This window comes from Mesoplodon bidens, assembly GCF_964165515.1.
Source record: "Mesoplodon bidens genome assembly, chromosome: 18".
NCBI classification, from domain to species: Eukaryota; Metazoa; Chordata; class Mammalia; order Artiodactyla; family Ziphiidae; genus Mesoplodon; species Mesoplodon bidens.
This window is the reverse complement of record NC_138175.1, coordinates 14,475,121-14,495,348: the sequence shown is the minus strand read 5'-3', so window position 1 is coordinate 14,495,348 and position 20,228 is coordinate 14,475,121. Positions and strand designations below refer to the sequence as shown.

Below are 20,228 nucleotides of genomic sequence, written 5' to 3'. Positions count from 1 at the left end.
GGGGATCTGGAAGGACCTGCAGAGCTGTGTCAGAGACCCTTTACATGCTGCCCCTGACCCAAACCCATCACAGGGCATCAGAAAGTTGAGAGAAAGGAGGGAGAGTCTGAGCATCCTGTGCTCACTCAGGGAGGCAGTTAGGGGTAGCTCACCCTCTGCACAGGAAATTAATCTTGGGCTTTTCCTTTAGATCCTAGACCTCTTGGGCCTGGGTTCCTCTGGACCACCCATCCCACCGCCTACCTTATTCTCACTCATCTCCTACCCTGTGAAGCGGCTGCCTTTGGCCATGACAGAAATCCTGAAGCATTTCATGTTTGTAACTCCACCGTCCAAAGAGCTCTCCCTGATGGAGGAGAAAAGAGAAGTGGAAGCAGAAGCAGAGCTTTCAGCCACCCCAGGCTCCTCAAAGGTAAAGGGAGCAGCTTGTCCTCCTGACCTTGGCGGGAGTTCAGTCAGGCCCTCCGCGTGGCCAGAAAAAGCAGTGTTGGGTGTCGTGCTCACTGGGGTGTTTCCCTCTACTCTCTGGGGATTCCGCCTGAGCCTCCCTAAGCTGCACCTTCCCCAGGTCTGACTCTTCCTACTCCCCTAAGAAGAGACTGAAAATGACCAATTCTTACCTTCCAACCTTTGCAATTCCTGTGGATGGTTTAGGGAACTTGTCGAATCACTCTGCAGCTCATCTGCAAGAAAAAGTAAGCAGCAAAACTATCTCTTTTAAAGAGATATCAGAATGTATTGTGAAGCCAAGGTGTAATTCACACAGTGCATAAGAATACAAGAATCAACAGATACAAGTTAAGGCAACACGCACCATTAGAGAAAGGACAGATTATTAAATTATATGGGGAAGATTGGATATTTTGGGTAAAGTTGCTTTTTAATCTTGCCTGACACAATACAGTAAGATTAATTCCACCTGGATTAAAAATATAAGCGATCAAAATGAAATCATGTAAAAGTAGAAAATATATATTACATATACAATTAGTGGAATAAATCACAAAGGAAAAATAGATTTCACTGATAATATGCAGAATGCATAGATATTAAAAATTATAGAGGGGCTTTTTATTCCCAGAGGAGTATGGGGGCCCAAAATTTGAATCTCCCCACACAGCCTCCTTCGTATAAACCATGCATGTCAGCAAAACACAAATAAAATCAGCAGCAAATAAAGTCACCTGTAGGCCCCGCCTACAGCTCAGTTAGGTCACAGAGAGCCCCAAACTTCAGTTTAATAAGTAAGTAGGAAATCAACATCTGAGGTCACAGCATTGGTGGGCAGGCCTAACTTGAGCAGAGTCCAATAAAAAAGGTAAAGAAGGAAATATTGCCACCATCAGAGGTGACTATTACACCAACCTCCCTTCTGAAAATTGACCATTAAGAGGAAAGAGTTTAGCCTTCTTTAACTTCCGGTTTTAGGAGGAACTCTAGTTCATCTCCAACTGATGAAGGAAAGCGCTTCTTTCTAGAAGAATGGCAGCTAAAATTATAGGAGGAATGGTAGAATTTAAAAAGTACTGGTGTACCCAAGGACATCATTGATTAAGGAGCGCCAGTGGATACCCACAGTGCTGGTTTGTCAGGGAACAAGACTCTCACTCTGAGCCAGAGCATCACCCCACAGGTGACCGGCTGGTTGCAAAGGGGAAGGTCCACTTCGCCATGGCCAAGATCTGGCGGGCACCGCTGCAGCCACACAAACACACTTTGCGTCTGTAATGAGGAGTCAGCCTGACATTATTTGTCTCCCATCGTGATGGAGTGTGGTGTACACAGCATCATCTCTGAATCTAATCAAGCTTTTAAATCTAATTTTCAGTTTACATGAAATGCGGGAAATAAAGGAATAAGTAAAATGACACTCTGAGAATACTTAGAAAATGTGCAGACTATGGAATATTCTGTAAGAATACAGACCTGATCTCTGCCAAAAGTCAGTGTGATTGGGAGGGAGTGAGGGGTCTAGATTAAAAGATATTAAGGAAATGCAACAACAAAATGCAATATAGGAACATACTCCCTGCCAGCTTCAAGCGTTCTCTGGAGTTCTGGCCTCCTTCTCAGGGAATGAGGTGCCAAGGAAAGCACTAGACTCTCTCCACTCTACCTCTTCCCTTGTACCCTAGTGTCACAGGCTGGGCCCTGCTGCTCTAGGCAGCCTCCAGCCTCCTGAACCTGCAGCGTGGTCACTGCAGACTGCAGGCTTATGGCATGGGCGTCTCTGTCTCCTGCTGCTGTGTTCATAAGATGAATGTTTAAGACCCGGTGCTCATTTTTAATTAAGACCCAGGAGGAGCAGACCACCTCATCTAAGGGGAGCAGACAGAAAACTAAAGAAAAGACAGATCAGACCCGCGAGACTCAGAAGGAGAAACGTCGCATGGCCTCCAACAGGAAGGGCCTTTCTGGGGGAACCTCTGGAACCATTGCTCCCCTGTCGGACATAAAGCAGAACAACTCCTCTGGGCAGCATTCACAGGAGAAATTCCTCAGGTGGGCCTCGGAGCAGCCCAGGGAGGGGAAGGCTGAAGCCCCAGATGGAGGGTGTGGCTGCCACAGCACCAGATGGGAACAGGGCGGTCATGCCTATAACCCCAGCAGGACCGGACTCCTCCCAGGCACCAATCCTGTCTTCTCTTGGCCCAAAGGAAGCGTTCTCACTTTAAAAGCCCGTGTGGTCATTTTCAGGCTGAACCATTTCCGGTGGATCGTACCAGCCAATGGTGAGGTGACATTGCGAGTGCACTTCTCTTCCAATGATCTTGGGATCTTTGACCAAACGTTTAACTTTGAGATCCTTGGAACTCACCGCCAATACCAGCTTTATTGCCGAGGTGTCTGCACTTACCCATACATTTGCGAAGACCCAAAGTAAGTGTACTTTGTTTCAAAAAGAAAAGGTTGACAGATACATTTTCGTTTCCCCCATGGTGCCCTGAACAAGGTGGCTCTTAATACAAATGTGGAACTGGGACAGCATCTCAGGCCCTCTTGTATTGGGCTCCAAAGTCTTGGACATTGACTAAGTCACAGGAATGATATGGTACCATGAGACTGAAATAAAGAGAAAGCTAATAGGAGTGAAGAGGGGGGGAAAGTCTTCCTGTGACAAGTTAGTTTGCTTATTTAACTATATAGCAAATGTAAACAGATTTTATGTTTACTGTAGGACTTTTTATCCTATAATATCCATATATGTGTGAATCTCCACAGGCAGGAGATTTTTCCCTGAGCTACCAGACACTGAGTCCCTTATGCACCACATAAAGGCACCTGACTGAGCAAGTTAGTGGGGCCTTTTATAGCTTGTCCACCGAGAGGAGCTTTTTTGCAATTCTCACCAAGGGACCACGTTGGACAGAGAATTCAGAAGCTGGTTAAGATCCACCAGAACTAGTTTTCCATAGGGTTTCTCAGGACTTTTTCTAGCTGGGCACACTAGAACAGGAAATCCAGCTCAGCTCCATCATCAGCCCCATCAGCTGATAAAGGATCCAGCTCACCCATCATCAGCGGTGAAAGACACCACTGGGAATCTTTTTTCTCAAGTTCAAACTGTACTATCTTCACTCGAGGTTGGGGATGGGAGGGTACAGGAATAAAGGCTTGATAAATGTCCTCAAATTAAGAGTCGTTCTGTCTCCAGACACCTGGACCCTTTGCTGAACGAGGAGTGTTGGGTTCATGTATACATCATGTGGAGGCAATTCAGACAGCTCTCCTCCCCTCTCCTCTTCCTCCCCTGTGTTCAGAGTGGTCTTCCCTCAGCAGAAGAGGGACATGAAGGCAAATGAGGTCATCTTTAAGAAGTATATTGTGAGTCTGGAGAGGTTTGACTTCGGGCCACTGCTTTGTGGAAAATCAAGAGATAAGTAAGTGTTCCATTATTTCAAAGAAGATTTCACACCCCTAGGATGGACTCATGAATAGTACAAGCAGGGTTCCTATGGAGATGTAGCTTTTACTAACATTGCCTCAGTTAGCCCAGAACCACAAATCAGGAGAACTGGGTTCTTGTGCCCCAAGTTTCTGCTAAGGTCCCAAATGAATGGGGGTGCCATTTTCCCAGATGGGGGAGCCTGGAAGAAGACCAGGTTTTCATAGGGGAAGGTAGGGTCAAGTGTGCACTTTGGGATATGTTAAGTTTGAGATGCTTGGGAGATAACAGCCAGTAGCCACGTAAAGCAGGGCATAGTCTATACAGTTTTGGTTCTCAGAGGAGAGTCTATCTTCAAGACAACAAAAGCCACAGGTGTGGATGAGATCACCTAAGATGAGAGGACACAGTAAGGAGAGAAGGACCATGGTTGGAGCCTCAAAGGACTCCAACACTCACAAGAGGAGAGGCCAGCAAAGAAGATAAGAAAGAGGGCCAGAACTATTGGTGGAAACCGAGAAAGGGTGGTATCACGGAGCCATGAGAAGAGGGTGTGGTCAGCTATGTTGATTGCGGCAGAGAGGGCGGGAAGATGAGACCATCAGCATCCACGGGGTTCAACAACACGGAAGTCACAGGAGGCTCAGCAAGAGCCCTTTGCGGGGGATTTCTGAGGATGAAGCCCAGGTAACATGAGTTGAGGAGTTAATGGGAGGTGAGAGAATGGAGACAGAGTGTGGAGATAGCTCTTTGGGAAAGCTTGGCTGTGAAGGGAGATGGAGGGAGTTGAGGACGGGAGGGAGACGTGGAGTGCAGGGAAGGCTGTTCGTTCGCTGTTGTTCTTAACGATGTTTGGATGTCAAGGGGAAGTAGCGAGGAAGCGGCTAGAGTTTCCAGAGCACGTAAGGGCCAACAGTGGTGCAGCTCCCTGAAACACCACAACGAGATGTGGAGATGATGGCCTTTGCCAGGAAGAGGGACCATCATCTCATGCTAGGTTGGAGGGAGGTGAGACGGCTTCAGGTGCAGGTAGGTTTACAGATTTGGCTGGCATGGTGAGGAGGTTCCCATGCAACTGTTTTCTCCATGATGAATGATGTGAGGTCATCCCTAACAGTGAGGCAAGTGGAAGGAAGTTTAAAATGTTGAGAAAATGGAGAAGGTATGAAACAGGTTTTGTGCAAAGTGGGAGAGGGAGAATATTAGAGAAATAGATTAAGATTATAAGGTAGAACCGGGGGCCCAGGTAAGGTCAGTGATCAGAAATATTTAGTAATACTAGTTTTTTCAGTTATATATAAGTTTTTTAGTATATAGGCAGGGAGGTGAGACCAAAAATAGAACCAGGGACTCAACCATGACTTAATTCAGTCTAGCATTTATTGTGATAAGTAGAGAATGATTATTTCTATGCCTACTTGGTGAAACTAATGAGCCAACTTAGTTCTCCATTCCCTTCATAACCGCCAGTTTATTTCCTAAGGTGCTGAACTAGTAAATGAAGGTGAAGGGTGTCGACTGTTGATGGAGAGGATCTTCAAAGCCCAGTAGAAGGACTTAGGCGAGAGAAGGAGTGGGAGTCAGGTTGATGGACATGATGTACAGAGCAGCCTGGAGGTCGGATTCAGGGAAATGATGGCCATTCAGAGAGGCATGTATTCAGAACAGCACTGGAATTAACCAGGATATGGGGCCAGACAGTGGGGATCCAGGAGGGCGATTACAGTGGTCCAGAAACAAGTATTATTCATCTATTCTTTTTTTTTTTTTTTTTTTTGGCTGCATTGGGTCTTGGTTGCTGCGTGTGGGCTTTCTCTAGTTGCAGCGAGCGGGGGCTACTCTTCGTTGCAGTGCGCGGGCTTCTCATTGTGGTGGCTTCTCTTGTTGCGGAGCACAGGCTCTAGGCACGTGGGCTTCAGTAGTTGCGGCACGCAGGCTCAGTAGTTGTGGCTCGCGGGCTCTAGAGCGCAGGCTCAGTCGTTGTGGTGCACGGGCTTAGTTGCTCCGCGGCATGTGGGATCTTCCCAGACCAGGGCTCCAACCCGTGTCCCCTGCATTGGCAGGCAGATTCTCAACCACCGTGCCACCAGGGAAGCCCTATTCATCTATTCTTTTAAGTCCTACTGAGCCTCAATGTCCTCATCTGCAAAGTGGGAAAATAATAGCACCTACTGCACAGTTTTGGGAAGACGGAACTGGTTAGTGCACATGGAACTTTCAGCAGAGTGCTCAGTGGTGGTGATTACCAGCGAGATGTGGAGGCCGCCACCACTCTGGCGGTGACACAGAGACTGCTCTGTCTCTCGGACTTTGATTTCGTCTCTGCAATGCCCTCTCCTTCCCTCCTCCATCCTAGCCTGTCCAGAGAGCTTTTCAGACTGTTTCTGGGCACCAGTGGGTACTATGGTGCCCTGCTTTCCTGACCTGTGCTGTGACCTCCTACGATGTGTGTGTTCCTTAATCTTCCTTGTGCCTCTGTGGTTCCTTTTCTGTTTGGTACCATTAACTGGGCAGCTTCCAGTGCTTCCAGTGCTCCACCCCATGGAGCTCTCCCTAAGGCACTAAGGGAACAGAAACAACCTTGTAAAAGTGAACAGCTACAATCCGTGTCGGAACAGTAGCATCCTGCGCAGGTGTAGGAGAAGGTGGTAAATGAGGTCATCTCTAAGACAGATTTGAAATAACAGGTTACTCAGATTGTCATCTCTCCTGGAAATATAAGCACTGGGAAGGAGAGAGCTACAGATTTTTCAGTCAGAAATCTTTGCAATAGTAATAACTACCATTTATTGGGTATTTGATATCTGCAGCTGTCCTCAGAGCGTTAGGTGCACTATCTCATTTAATAGTCATGAAAATCCTAAGGGACATTATCATCCCGTCTTAGAGGTGAGGAGACCAAGGCTTGGGATGGGAGCGGGGGCTGGTCACATCACAGCTCTAAGTCTTCACAACTACAAAGCTTGTGTTCCTAGCCTCCATGACACTGCCTCTGTGTAGCCACATTATCCTTTGAAATTGCCTTACGCCTCACAATCTCCTTTTCCACCTGAATTCTCAGCCAATCCTCACATCCCTATCCCTAATTTTTGTTTGTTTCCAGGTACAAGTCATCCTTGTTCCCGGGAAACATGGAGACACTGACAATCCTGAACAGTTCCCCAATGGTCGTGGACGTGTCCTTCTGTTTTCAGAACGATGTCAAAGCAAACACCTACTTCCTGGAGCCTGTCAACATGATTCTGAAACCCAGTGAGAAGCAGGTACAGTCACATGGATACAAGTCTACCAGGGCAAGGCTTTCTTGGGAAATTTGAGGCCTTGGTATCCTCAGTGTAAACGTACTTTGTTTTGACTCTCCCATTAGAAGCTGAACGTTTGGGCCTACCCTACCGCAGTTGGTGTCTTTGAAGACAGCATTGTCTGCTGCATCAAGGAGAACCCCAAGCCAGCCGTCTTCAAATTAAGCTGCCAGGGCATCCGCCCAGAACTGGAGCTGGACCCCAGACAATTGCATTTTGACCGGCTCTTGCTGCACAGGTCAGAGTTCTGGGTGATACCAGGACCGGTATGACATTTAAAGAACTTTTAGTTCTAAGGTGACCAGCTCATCCTGATTTGCTCGGGACTTGCCTGGTTTTAGTATTTGAAGTCCTGCATCCTGGGAAACTTCTGGTCCTGTGCAAATCAGGATAGTTAGTAACCCTCTGAGTTCACAGGTTGTCACCTTGGGTTCAGTGAATGGACTTCAAAATGGTTAAGGACTCCCCTAAGATCAACTGCCAAAGTGTGTGCATATTTGCATTTTTCTCAGAAGAAGGACTACCTTTTTCCAGATTTTCAGTCCATTACCCTAAAAGGTTAAGAATCTTGGTTCTAGAAATTAGAGGACAAACACAGAACACTAGACCAAACCTAGAACTTACATATTCATTCACTGGAATTGTATTACTCTAAATAGAGAATGTTTATTTCTGAGGAAGCTGGGAGAGAATATTGATAATGTATCCTGCATTCCTTGATCATCACAGGTAGGCCCCATTCCCTGATAAATACTTATTAGTGAACTAACAGTAATAGAATAACCAGACGTGCTTTTTCTGACCTGCCATAATAAATCAAAATCATTGGAAACTGGCAAAATTTCTCTTGGTCTCTGCAGGAAAGACTTCAAGGTAGTTCTTCTCCGCAACATCACACTACTGCCCCTGGCCTGGAGGATCACCAGCCTGGAGCACCTGGGCGAAGACTTCACCGTGTCCGCGATGCAGGGGACCATAGCCCCCAAGGCTGAGCATAGCCTACAAGTGCACTTCCAACCCTCCAAACCCATCAACATCAAGAAGGCGATTCGGTTGGAGGTAAGGCTTCATACGTCTTCAGACTTGGTCACCAAAGTATGTACACACTGGGTTCCCTGACACACACACACCGACACACATACCCACCAAGCCAGGTCTCCGTGTTACACGCTCCCATCTGATCCCCGTTTGACACCCCCCAACCCACAATATCCTGCTCTGCTTACAACAGGCAGCTCCGTAAAGGCAGTCTTGTTCATGGCTGATTTCCCAGTGGCAAGAACAGAGTACTCAATCAGTGCAGAGTGGATGAGTGAGTAAATGAATGAATGAATGGTGTTACTGTTCCTCGAGAAGCATTAGATCTCTGATTTAAGACCCCCGAACCCAGTCACCCCCCAGAGTCCTAACTCAGGAAACATCAGCCTCCACCCAGTTGCTCCCAGCAGACACTCAGGAGTCACCCTTGATTCCTCCGTTTTCCTGTTGGCCTCCCCCTCCATCCCAGTCCTCCAACAAGTCTTGTCACTTCTGTCTCCCAGTGTATCTCCTGCCCATGCCCTTCCCTGTCTCCACTGCCACCACCACCCTCGTGCAGGCCACTTGCTGTGTCGCTCACCTGGACTTCCGCAGAGGCTTCCTAGCCGGCTTCCCTCTTCCCACTCCCCGCAGGTGTCCAGAGGGATCTTTACAATGTCAGTCAAGTCAGGTCACTCCTTCCTAAAGCACTAGGCTGTCTTCCCATTGTACTAAGAATAAAGCCCAGGGTGCTCACCTACTTCTGAGTACCTGCCTGCCTCTGTATCCACATCAGGTTTTTCCTGTCTCGGGGTCCTGGCCTTGCAGCACCCCTGCCAGGAAGGCTGTCCCTATGCTCTATGGGGATTGGCTTCTGCCTTAGGGTCTGCTCAACAGCACTGCCTCAGCTGGCTTTTCCTAATCATCCCACTGAGGAAACCTCATCATGTGCAATCGCTCACCCTGTATTCTGTCCTTCAGAGCACCCACCCCATTCGGACATTATCCTGTTTCTTTCTTAACTTCCTTATGTGAACTCCACTGAGCAAGATCTTGCCTGAATTGCTCATCATCTGTATTAGTTTCCTAGGGCTGCTGTAACAAATGACCACAAATGAGTGGCTTGAAACAACAGGCATTTATTCTCTCACAGTTCTGGAGACCAGAAATTCAAAAGCAAGGTATCTGCAAGGCCGTGCTCCCTCTAAAGGCTCTAGAGAATAACCCTTCCTTGCCTCTTCCAGCTTCTGGTGGCTCCATATGTTCCTTGGCTTGTGGCTGCATCACTCCAATCTCTGCCTCAGTCTTCACATGGCCTTTCCCTCTGTCTGTGTCTTCTCCTCTTCCGTCTCTTATAAGGACACTGTCACTGAATTTAGGGCCCACCTGGATAATCCAAGATGATCTCGTCTAGAGATCTTTAACTTAATCACATCTGCAAAGACTCTTTTTCCAGATGAAGTCACATTCACAGGTTCCAGGGGTTAAGACATGGACATACCTTTTGGAAGCCATGATTCAACTCACTACCCTATCATATCCCCAGTGTCTAGCACAGGCCTGGATGTCAAAGGCACTCAGTGGGCTTCCCTGGTGGCGCAGTGGTTGAGAGTCCACCTGCCGATGCAGGGGACACAGGTTCGTGCCCCAGTCCGGGAGGATCCCACATGCCACGGAGCGGCTGGGCCCGTGAGCCATGGCCGCTGAGCCTGCGCGTCCGGAGCCTGTGCTCCGCAACGGGAGAGGCCACAACAGTGAGAGGCCCGTGTACTGCAAAAAAAAAATAATAAATAAGTAAAAATAATAAAAGGCACTCAGTAAAATCTGTTGAATGAATGAATGTCACTGACTTTTGATGCCTGAGCTGATAATGCAACAAGCAAGAAGTCACCCAAGCTTCTCTTTGCATACCCCCAGGGATAGAAGACTTACCAAGTATCTCCGAGTAGCCTGATCTTCCTTTGAACATGTCTGACTGTTAATGCCTTGTTGGGTTGCACTCAGATTTCTCCCTGTAATTTACACACATTAATCGTGTTTCTACGTTTTGGGGCCAGTCAGTGGATCTAATTAATCTGTCTTATCACCTGCCCCTGACAGCCCTTCATATAGCTGAGAACAGATATCGATAGATTTGTTCAATCCACAAAGGTATGTGAATCCCAGAGGTGACAGTCAGCATTTTTAATACCAGTCTCTGCACAGACAGGGGTCTCTGCACAATGAATCCAGGCCACACAGCAGGTGTAGGGTCCCAGCTGTGTCAGCTTCATCCTTTAGCTAATGGATCATGGGGAGCCCAGGGCTTCCCATGATGAAGCGTGAGGGTGCAGGAGGCAAGCATCAAGAGGACACTTGGAGAAGTCATCATGACAGCTGTTTATCAACTGGTATGGAAACATTTGTGTAATTTAACAACTGACATCACATTCCTATATGTTCCAACCAAAGCAGACATAGTGGATCTCCCCTCAGGCCCCCAAAGTGGTCTAAGGCTTCCCTTCCCCAGGTTACATTCCTTCAACATCTACATGAGGAAATGCCTTGCTTTCTGGTCCCTTTGAAAAGCGCTGTGGTGAACTCTAATTGATTTTCGTATCTCTTAAATTTTCCTTCTTATTTTCCTCAATTACAAAATTTAATTGCCCCCCACCCCCAAGCAGGGAAGCAAAGGAAATAGAATGCTCTGGGTACTTGGTATCTATCAGTAGGAAAGAACTATATAAATTCTGGATCTGATAAACCAAGTTCTTTGTCTTATTTTCCCCTCCTGCTGCCAGCCCTTCTTGTCATCTCTGTCAGAGTTTGAGCATCAAAAGAAAGAAGGTCAACTTAAGCAGTCAAGTTTGCTCTGTGAAACACTGGCAAAATGCTTGATGAAAGATAAGATGGAAACTCTGCATTAAAACTTTTTTGGTGACAGCTACAGATTTCCCCGTTGGCACCTAAAACGCAAGCAATGGGGAGCTGGTGACTTAAGTTTTTCAAATTGAGGCTTCAGCAGAGAGGCAGGTGTGTCCAGGCGGATGCAGGAGGGCCACACCCACTGCCCAGTGGCTCTTCCCCTTGACACACAGACCCTTTATTGCCCATGATTAGTCTCAAGAGTCAACAGTTGGATCCAGCTGAGAGCTGATACCAGTTCAGATGTTCTTCAGGACAGTGAGGGAGATGCTACCACGAGGGATGACAGCAGAAGGGACAGGGTGGCACTGGAGGCTAGGAGTCTTGCTTTTTTTTTTTTTTTTTAAACATTTCCAATAGTAATGATGTTCGTTTTTTTAAAATCTGAAACTTCCAAAAGAGAAACATTAAATGCTTATTTTGTATGAAAAATCTAGCACTTATTTTATATGAAAAATCTGACTCATAGGTTGAATCAGAGACAAAGAACAGAACGGTTCAGATTTATAAAATTAGTAAAGCAAGAACAATTTAGAATATAAAAGTTTTTCATTTCAACTGTCAGAAAAATGCTCTTCAGGTTGATTTGACTTGAAAGTTCAAAGAACACTTTCCTGCAATGTAAACTCACAACCCAAACTTCAGTAAGGTAGTGACAATCGTGCAAATAATTGAAACCCAGTAAGTGGACAGGTTGGAAAATGCAGTCCCATTTCCCCATCCTTGTATTGATTGTCTACACCAACCTTCCCCAAAGGGTGTTATGAGGAACACTCATCCTATACCAAATGCTCAGTGAAAACAAAAGCTGATACATTTCAGAAATGTTCCTTACCATAGCCCCTTCTTCACGATTCCTCCAGCATGTTCCATAGTTCAGGCTCCAAGCACCTTGTGGCTCTTGCTTTTACAAAAGAATTTCTCTTACCCCAACAGGTTTTAGACGCAGACAACCTCGTTGGTGTCGTTCAGATTGAAAACATCCTGATCTTTGCAGAGTCCTACGACGTTGCCTTGGACATCACCTTCCCCAAAGGTCTGTTGACCCCTTCAAGGGAAGGGTGTTTCGAGGTCACATCTTTTAGGCAGTATGTTTCTTGTATAGAGAAAGATCAGTGGTTGTTGGGGAGGGAGGTGGAATTTAGGTAAATAGTAATTACGCAAGTTCAAGTGATGTTAGCAGTGTTACTATGAATCTGGAGAAAACAAGGCGTGGTCAAAATATAAAATTTGCAGAGCTCTCTTCTCAACAGTCATCTGAGAGAGAGCTCTTATCTGCCTGCCTGTGTTGCTTTTCTATCACTGCCCTAACAAATTACCACAAACTTTATGGCTTAAAACAATACATATTTATTATCTTACAGTTCTTTAGGTCAGCAGTCCAAAATGGATCTCACTGGGCTAAAAGCTAAGTGTTGGCAGGGCTGCCTCCCCTTCTGGAGTCTCTGGGGGCAAACCCGTTTCCTTGCCTTCTCCACCTTCTGGAAGCCACACACATCCCTCAGCTCATGGTCCCCTTCCTCCATCTTCAAAGCCAGCAATGTTGGGTCAGGTCCTTCTCACGCTGCCATCTCTCTGGTTCTCCCACTTCTGTCTCCCTCTTCTACTTTTAAGGACCTTTGTGATTACTTGGGGCCCACCCAGAGAATCGAGTATAATCTCCATTATTTTAAAGTCAGATGATTAGCAATCTTAATTCCATCTAATACCGTAATTCCCCTTTGCCATGTAGGCTAGCATATTTACAGGATCCAGGGACTAGGACGTGGACGTCTTGCAGGGGAGGGAGCGGGGGTGGTGCAGGGCATTATTCTGCCTACCACACTGCGCCAACACCCAGGTTAGGGCCCTCCTTCCTCCGACAGGTCTCCTACTCAGCAAGACTCATAGAATGTTAAAGCTATATGTTTGCCTGGATGTCATTAGTCTTATACACAACAACACTTACTGCAGCATTATTTATAATAATGGAAGATTAGGAATACCCTAAATGTCTATCTATAATGGAATATTATTATTGTAGGAATAATATTGTAAATTATGAAACAGCCATATTATGGTATATTATACAGCCATTAAAATCACACTTATGGGGCTTCCCTGGTGGCGCAGTGGTTGAGAGTCCGCCTGCCGATGCAGGGGACACGGGTTCATGCCCCGGTCTGGGAAGATCCCACATACCGTGGAGCGGCTGGGCCCGTGAGCCATGGCCGCTGAGCCTGCGCATCCGGAGCCTGTGCTCCGCAGCAGGAGAGGCCACAACAGTGAGAGACCCGTGTACCACAAAAAAAAAAAAAAAAAAAAAAAATCACACTTATGGGGAGTTTTTAATTGTTTGGGGAAATGTTTATGACGTAATGCAAAGTATAACAATACACATGTATATGTTATATCCCAATTCTGAATATTATACACATGATTCAAAAATCTTTTTCAACACTGGGAGTTTTAGCTAATGAGAGACATGAAAGGAAGAACAGTGGTCCTAGGATAGAAGCCAGAGGGAGCCACCCCATTGAACTGGGCACAAGAGCAGTGTCTGTTGTTTGTTTACTAAGGCTCAATTACAAGAGGCTTTTCTAGGCATGGTGTTTTCAGAAAACAGATTCTCTGAAATTGTCGCCATGGATTTTCCGTGTGAACTTCAACCGGAAGCTCCCCTGCTTCTCACTGCCATGCCCACTCATCCCACCCTTCCCCACCCCGGCCCCTGGCTTCTGCAGGAACTGAAGGAGGCCTCGATTTTGGGATTGTGAGGGTCATGGAGGAGGTGAAGCAGCCCCTGCAACTGAAGAACCGTGGGAAATACGAGGTCATGTTCAGGTAACCTAAAAATCATCCAGCATGTGGTCATCCACATCCACTCATGGCAAGAAGTGTGTTGCCTGAGAGATTTTTTTTAAAAGTCGATCAGGGAAATCACAAGAACCATCTCTGCTGTTAGCTTCTCTTGGCTTCAGATGAATAGAATCCCAACTGCTCTACAGCCTGGAGCCACAGGGGTCTGGGGGTTGGGGGAGAGCCTCAGGGGGAGGTTGGGAGGAGGAGATACTGGGGTGAGGTATGGTCTTAGGGGTGGAGTGAGAGACCGGAGATGGCGGCCCTGGCCTTAAGCCATCCTGCCCTCCTTTCAGCTCCTCTCTGTTTCATAAGTTGGCGGTCTACGTAGGATTTCATGTTAAGACCTAGGGATTTTCCAGCTTTCTTTTCTAATTTTAAGAACTACTGTATTATAGACTCCAAGTGACGGCCCGGTGGAATAGAGCTCCAGTTTGTGCTCATCCTTGAGATTAAAACTGAAACACTAAATAAGGGAGATTCCTCAGAGAGGAAAGAGTGATGCTGGTTGCAGGGAGGGAGGAGGTCCCTCAGGCAGTGCCAGCACCTGTGGCCAATAGATTTTATGGAAGGTCATCCTTCCCCCAGAAGAATTCAGAGTTGATAAAGGAACTTCCCCCTGGCAGACTTGGAGGCATTCAGTGTATTCATGATAATTTCGCTTTAGTTCAGAGATTGCTGAAATTAGAGCAGTCCCACCTCAATACTACCGTTCCTTAGAACCCTAAATTGAAATAAATAAATATAAATAAAAGCTAAACAAACCTAGAAGAAAGCCACAGTCACTTTGGAATTAGTGCTGAATGGAATCCTGCCCGTTGTGAGTTTTGTTTTAGATTATGACAGGGCGTCAGGTCTGCTCTTTTAGGCTTCATGGAACAGAGTCACCCTCGGGTTGGAGTAAGTGATCAGGGTTCACTGAAGGGATGTGCAGGGCAGTGAGGAAGCACAGGCACCATGCACATAGCAACGAAGGGCCAGGTCTCCTGGACCCCACTGGGGATAACATGTGGGTCCCCACGGCAACTCCAGGTGTCTCGCCTCAGCTTCAGTTGCTTGCTCCAGCTCCAGTCCCCCTGGCATCTCATGAGTCAGCTTTTCTCTGTGACCCCTCACCTCAGCTGCATTGGGCTGTGGCCTCACTTCTGAACACCTCTGTTGCATGACCTCTGCCCCCGCCCTTTCTCTCCTTCCTTAGATCCTCTGGCTTCTGCATCCCTGTTGCCTCTATGTGTGCTGCATTCAGTCCCAGAGCGGGGAGGGAGGAAGGAAGGGAGACAGAGAGACAGGGAGGGAGAGAAATGAATTGATTTAGTTGGTCCTTATCCAGCATCACGTGTTCCTGTTAGACACAGCTCTCCTGCAAGGACCCCTCTTAACCGCAGGCTAGAGATGGCTGTCTTTGCCTCAAGCACCAATGCTTGGCCTGGTCAATCCTGGCTAAGGAGGGGTGGTCACAGAGTACAAAGCACAGTGAACACTGCTACGCATAGTGGTTAAACAGGGCTGGGGACATGGCAGGCACTTAACAGTCTAGAGTCTCATCTCTAGTGTCTTGGGTTCCCTAGATAATGACTAAAACTGACTTTTTATTCTTGTCTCTCAGCTTTTCTGTGGACTCCTTAGGGATTTCAGCAACCAATATAAGTTCCATGATCTCAGTCCAACCCAAGAAGGGCTCACTGACCACAACGGAAAAACCCACAAATGTCCAGGTGCTCTTCCGTGCAAAAAAGGAAGTGAAGATCGAGCACCAGCCAGTTCTGCGCTGTCAGGTAAGCGAGCTCAAAGGGAGGACTCACACGGTGGCAGGCTCGTGGGACTCACGCCGAAAGGAAGCATACACTGTCTAACCCATGCTCCAGGAGGGGAAAGGGAGTGCTGACCTGGTGGCAGCCAGAGAGGATACACCAGGGCTTAGGGAACTACAGGCACTGGTAGGTCGGGTGGGAGGTATGCAGAGTCATCAGAAATTGACAACCCCAGAGCAGAAATGTGGCCCCTGGTCTTTGGAAGAGACCAGACCAGAGATAAGGAAACTGAGTTTCAAGTGCAAAAGAAGAGAAGGGAAGTGAAAATGGGAGGCACACGTGGTGCATGTTGACCCATGGCTGGTACACGGTAAGTTTTATGTTAGCATTTACTCGTATTGATGATGCAAAAATATAAAGAGAATGATATAGAGAACTTGGCTTCATGTCAATGAAGAAAATATGGAATGAAGTGGACAGTCATGGAAATTCTGGAGTTGTGGTGGTGGCTGACATCTTCCCAATCCTTTTTCCCTTTCTAGATTATTGAGCCCAATATCTCAGAAGAAGGTGAAATCCTTGCCAGCATCCCAATTAAGTTTTCTGTGAATGCCGTGTTCTCCAAATACAACATCAGCCCCTCCTCCATCATCAACTTCGGGGCTTTGATCTGTGGCACGCGTAAAAGCTCCTCCTTCACCATAGAAAATCAAGGTGTAATCGATTTCAAATACACCCTTTATAGGCTGACAGGGGAGAGCTCCCTCCATCAAAAGAAAGTGTAAGACAAGTATTTTCTTAACTCACACCATTCCCTGGTTAATTAGTGCTTTATATTTTACAATAAGCTTTCATATAGTTTATCTAAATTCACCCCCAATCCCCTTTTGTGGGTAAGGTTACTAAGGTTTAGAAGTGACTCATCCAAGATTATGGAAGAAATCATCAGTGGATCTCAGTTCTGAACCCACATGTCTGACTCCAAACTTCACATGCTTTCCAACTGCTGTCCAATATATGATACATTTTAACTGAACAAATGTAAAATCTTCTGCATGGGATTGTGTCTGTTGTCCTGGTGCTCCTAGTGTGCTACATTACTTACCAGTAAGTCATTGTCCTATCTGTCATTCTGTAGGATTTATAACAGCAAGCTAAATCAAAAGAAATCATAGCTGTGCTTCATGTTGGGGGATGGCAAAGGGTACCCTGGAAATTTGGACTAGAGAAAGCCTGGTGAGGCCTTCTTTCCTGGGACTGTTTTTACCTTCTCCCCATGAAGACACTTTATTACAACAGCTAACTTAATAATTGTTCCAACAGTAAAACTCTGTATTCTTCAAAAGGTGGCTGTCAATCAATTAATCAAAACAATTTACCTTTCTGAGTGCTTTTGGCTTTTATTTGTCATATTTTTTTTGACAAATTAGGGATGGTTTTTTACCAGTTCCCAGGTACTTTGTCTTGACTTTCAAATGAATTGACTTTCTAAATAATTAGTAATTTAAGATTGACTTTCTAATTAATTGTTTTAAATCAGACATACAGCTTTACATTGTTTGTAATTGTTTTATATTTTTGTCGATCTCCTCTTCCATTTTGGCAAAGTTTGAACATATTAAGACTTCTTTTTTTTTTTTTTTTTTGCGGTACGCGGGCCTCTCCCTCTTGTGGCCTCTCTCCCGTTGCAGAGCACAGGCTCCGGATGCACAGGCTCAGCGGCCATGGCTCATGGGCCCAGCCGCTCCGCGGCACGTGGGATCTTCCTGGACCGGGGCACGAACCCGTGTCCCCTGCATCGGCAGGCGGACTCTCAACCACTGCGCCACCAGGGAAGCCCAAGACATTTTTAATTAAACTGTCTAAAGTCTCTTTCTTCCAAATCTAATTTCAACCTAATTTTTTATTACTTATTTTATAATATAATAATGTTTATTTATAGATATTATAATTTTGTTTTGCTTTAAATTGGTTTTAATTTTAATTTATTTTTCATCTTAGCATACACAAATTCACGCAAAGCATTCAAACTCCAGTTGTTCTGGTCATTAAGCAAGTGAATGCTCAAATATATAAAACTCTCAAAAGTTTAAAATTGTACCTCAAATACATTTGAGTATTTTAGGTGAACTGGCCTCTAAAAAACCAATTATTGGGTAAACTAGTTTCGAGTGAAGTGAACACCTACCAAAACCTGTGTTTGTGTTATTGTTTACACTAAGTCTTAAAAACACTGTGACTCTAAATGTGAAGAAGAGGGACAGAATTTAATCTATTTGCCATTGCGCTTTTTAAGTGATAAAAGATTTGAGGTCTACAAATAAGTTCCACACACAACTTTCCAGTGAACTCAAGTAAACATTTAAAATTATTATTTACTTACAGTAATCCTTAATGTCCTTATGAATCATATTTAATACGTATAATTTCTGCATACTTTTTTCACAACTGTTAAATGAGTTTGGCTGATAATGAATAAGCTGACTATGCTCCCCGATGCCCTCTTGGGCAAGGAAAGGCCCTTTCCTCCATTTCAAGGAGAAGGGATCTTGCAAGCAGACAGGCAGGTGGTATTTAATGACCACCCTAACCTGAGGGTATACTCTTGCTTCTTTAATCAGTGTCAGCCATGTTAGACGTGCAAGATCCCAGGAAAGCGAGAGCTTCTACAGGACTGGACCTTCTAAGGCAACCAAGTTCTCTGACTCTGTTCAGAAAGATGCAAATGTCACAAACCAGGTGAGCACCCTTTTCCTTTTTCACAGAAACCCCTGTGTTCTAGCAACAGAAACCTGCCAACTAGTTCTAGCAACAAATACCTCCCTAGGATAGCAGGATTTGAATTTTGAATATTCCTACTGTGGCAGGAATATTAAATAGTTATAATGAAATATCACTTTCATCTTGAAATAAGGAGTTACGGCTTTTAATTTGGATATCCTCTTTTGCTTTAAAACCTTCATTGGCTCCTCATTGCTTTAAAATTAGTTTCTACTTTTCATAAGTATTTCAATCAAGAATCATTTGTTGATATGAAATAGAAGCCCATTCAGATTGGCTTAAATAAAAGGAGATTTGAAGACTTTTACATCTGGTAAGGTGAAGTAGACATCTTTCTCCCTAGTCTTCCAACTAAGTACAACTAAAAACCATGGACATTATGTATAAAACAAACATAGAAGACTGAAAAATGGAGAGAAAAAAATCACACCAGCTAGGGTCCTTGGGACCCAATAGACATCACAGTGATGAGTTCCCTGAGATTTCTTTTTGCTTCATATACCCTAGATCAAGTGCTGAGGGAACCAGCAATCCAGAAACATCAACAAGCACAGACCAAAAAAGGCCCCAACAAAAGCCTTCTCCCACTAGCCAAAGGACCGGGAAAAGGTAGCCTAGCAAGACAGAAAACTTTCAGATAAGAACCGTAATATTACAGTCAAACATGACAGAGAAATCTGTGGTCCTACCCCACATATTTCAAGCAAAGGCCAGTGGGGAGCCTAGACTTCTCACTCAATCCAGGCTATAATGAAGTGCCCTGACCCCCTGCCAAAGTGATGTCCAAGAACACTCAGTAGGGAGCCAGACATTCATTACCCACCATCACCTCCACCACTGTCAATGGCAACACCACATGGGGAGCCTTGACTTCCACTCCAACCCAGTGGTAATGAGACAACCTTCTCATCCCCCGAGGGGACCTCCTACCCCATGGAATCAGCAGAACAGTAATGAGACACTCTTAGCCCTCCCCACAAGGGAAATATTAGTCAAAGACTAGTGGGGAACTGGAACTCCCACCCTAAGAAGTCCAAGTGGAGAATCTGGACTACTATCCCCACCTGGCTAACAAGGCAGTGTTCCCCCCTCCCCTGCCAGAGTGGTGTCAGAGAAAGCCAGCTCAAACAGAAGTTAAAAAAGATCCAGAGTCTCATCAATATAATACGCAAAATGTCCAGGTTTCAACTGAAAATCACTCAGCATACCAAGAACCTGGAAGATCTCAAACTAAGTGAAAATAGGTAAGCAACAGATGCCGACACAGAGATGACCAAGATGTTAGAATTATCTGACAAAGATGTTAAAGCAACCAACATAATGCTTCAAAAAGCCATTACAAATATGCTTGGAAGAAATAAAAATATAGTTAAGTCTCAGCAAAGAAAGAGAAAATATAAAGAAGAACCAAATGGAAATTTTGGAATTGAAAAACATGAATCACCAAAATTTAAAACTCAGTGGATGGATTCAACAACAGAGTGGAGGAGACAAAAGAAAGACTCAGTGAACTTGAAGCCAGAAAAATAGAAATTCCTGTGTCTGTTTCCTATTGCTCCCATAACACATTACCTCAAACTTAGTAGCTTAAAGCAATACAAATTGTTTCTCTTGTTTAAATTGTTCTGTAGGTCAGAAGTCTGACACAGGTCTCACTGGGTTAAAGTCAAGGTATTGGCAAGATACCTGCATTCTTTTCTAGAGGCTTTAGGAGAGAATCCACTTTCTTCCCTTTTCCATGTTCTAGAG

At 45.4% G+C, this 20,228-nt stretch overlaps 1 protein-coding gene across 1 annotated transcript in view; it reads left to right on the top strand.

Annotated features, from left to right (window-relative positions):
* The window catches only part of HYDIN (HYDIN axonemal central pair apparatus protein), a 448,650-nt gene that overhangs the window by 369,188 nt on the left and 59,234 nt on the right, over positions 1-20,228 (top strand). Inside the window, exons 49-60 of the mRNA XM_081216141.1 lie at positions 191-412; positions 2,294-2,502; positions 2,698-2,880; positions 3,762-3,881; positions 6,990-7,149; positions 7,254-7,426; positions 8,049-8,247; positions 12,046-12,145; positions 13,833-13,932; positions 15,554-15,722; positions 16,241-16,479; positions 18,320-18,437. Of these exons, the coding sequence (XP_081072267.1) occupies positions 191-412; positions 2,294-2,502; positions 2,698-2,880; positions 3,762-3,881; positions 6,990-7,149; positions 7,254-7,426; positions 8,049-8,247; positions 12,046-12,145; positions 13,833-13,932; positions 15,554-15,722; positions 16,241-16,479; positions 18,320-18,437 (1,992 nt within the window). The remainder of the gene's footprint in view (positions 1-190; positions 413-2,293; positions 2,503-2,697; positions 2,881-3,761; positions 3,882-6,989; positions 7,150-7,253; positions 7,427-8,048; positions 8,248-12,045; positions 12,146-13,832; positions 13,933-15,553; positions 15,723-16,240; positions 16,480-18,319; positions 18,438-20,228) is intronic.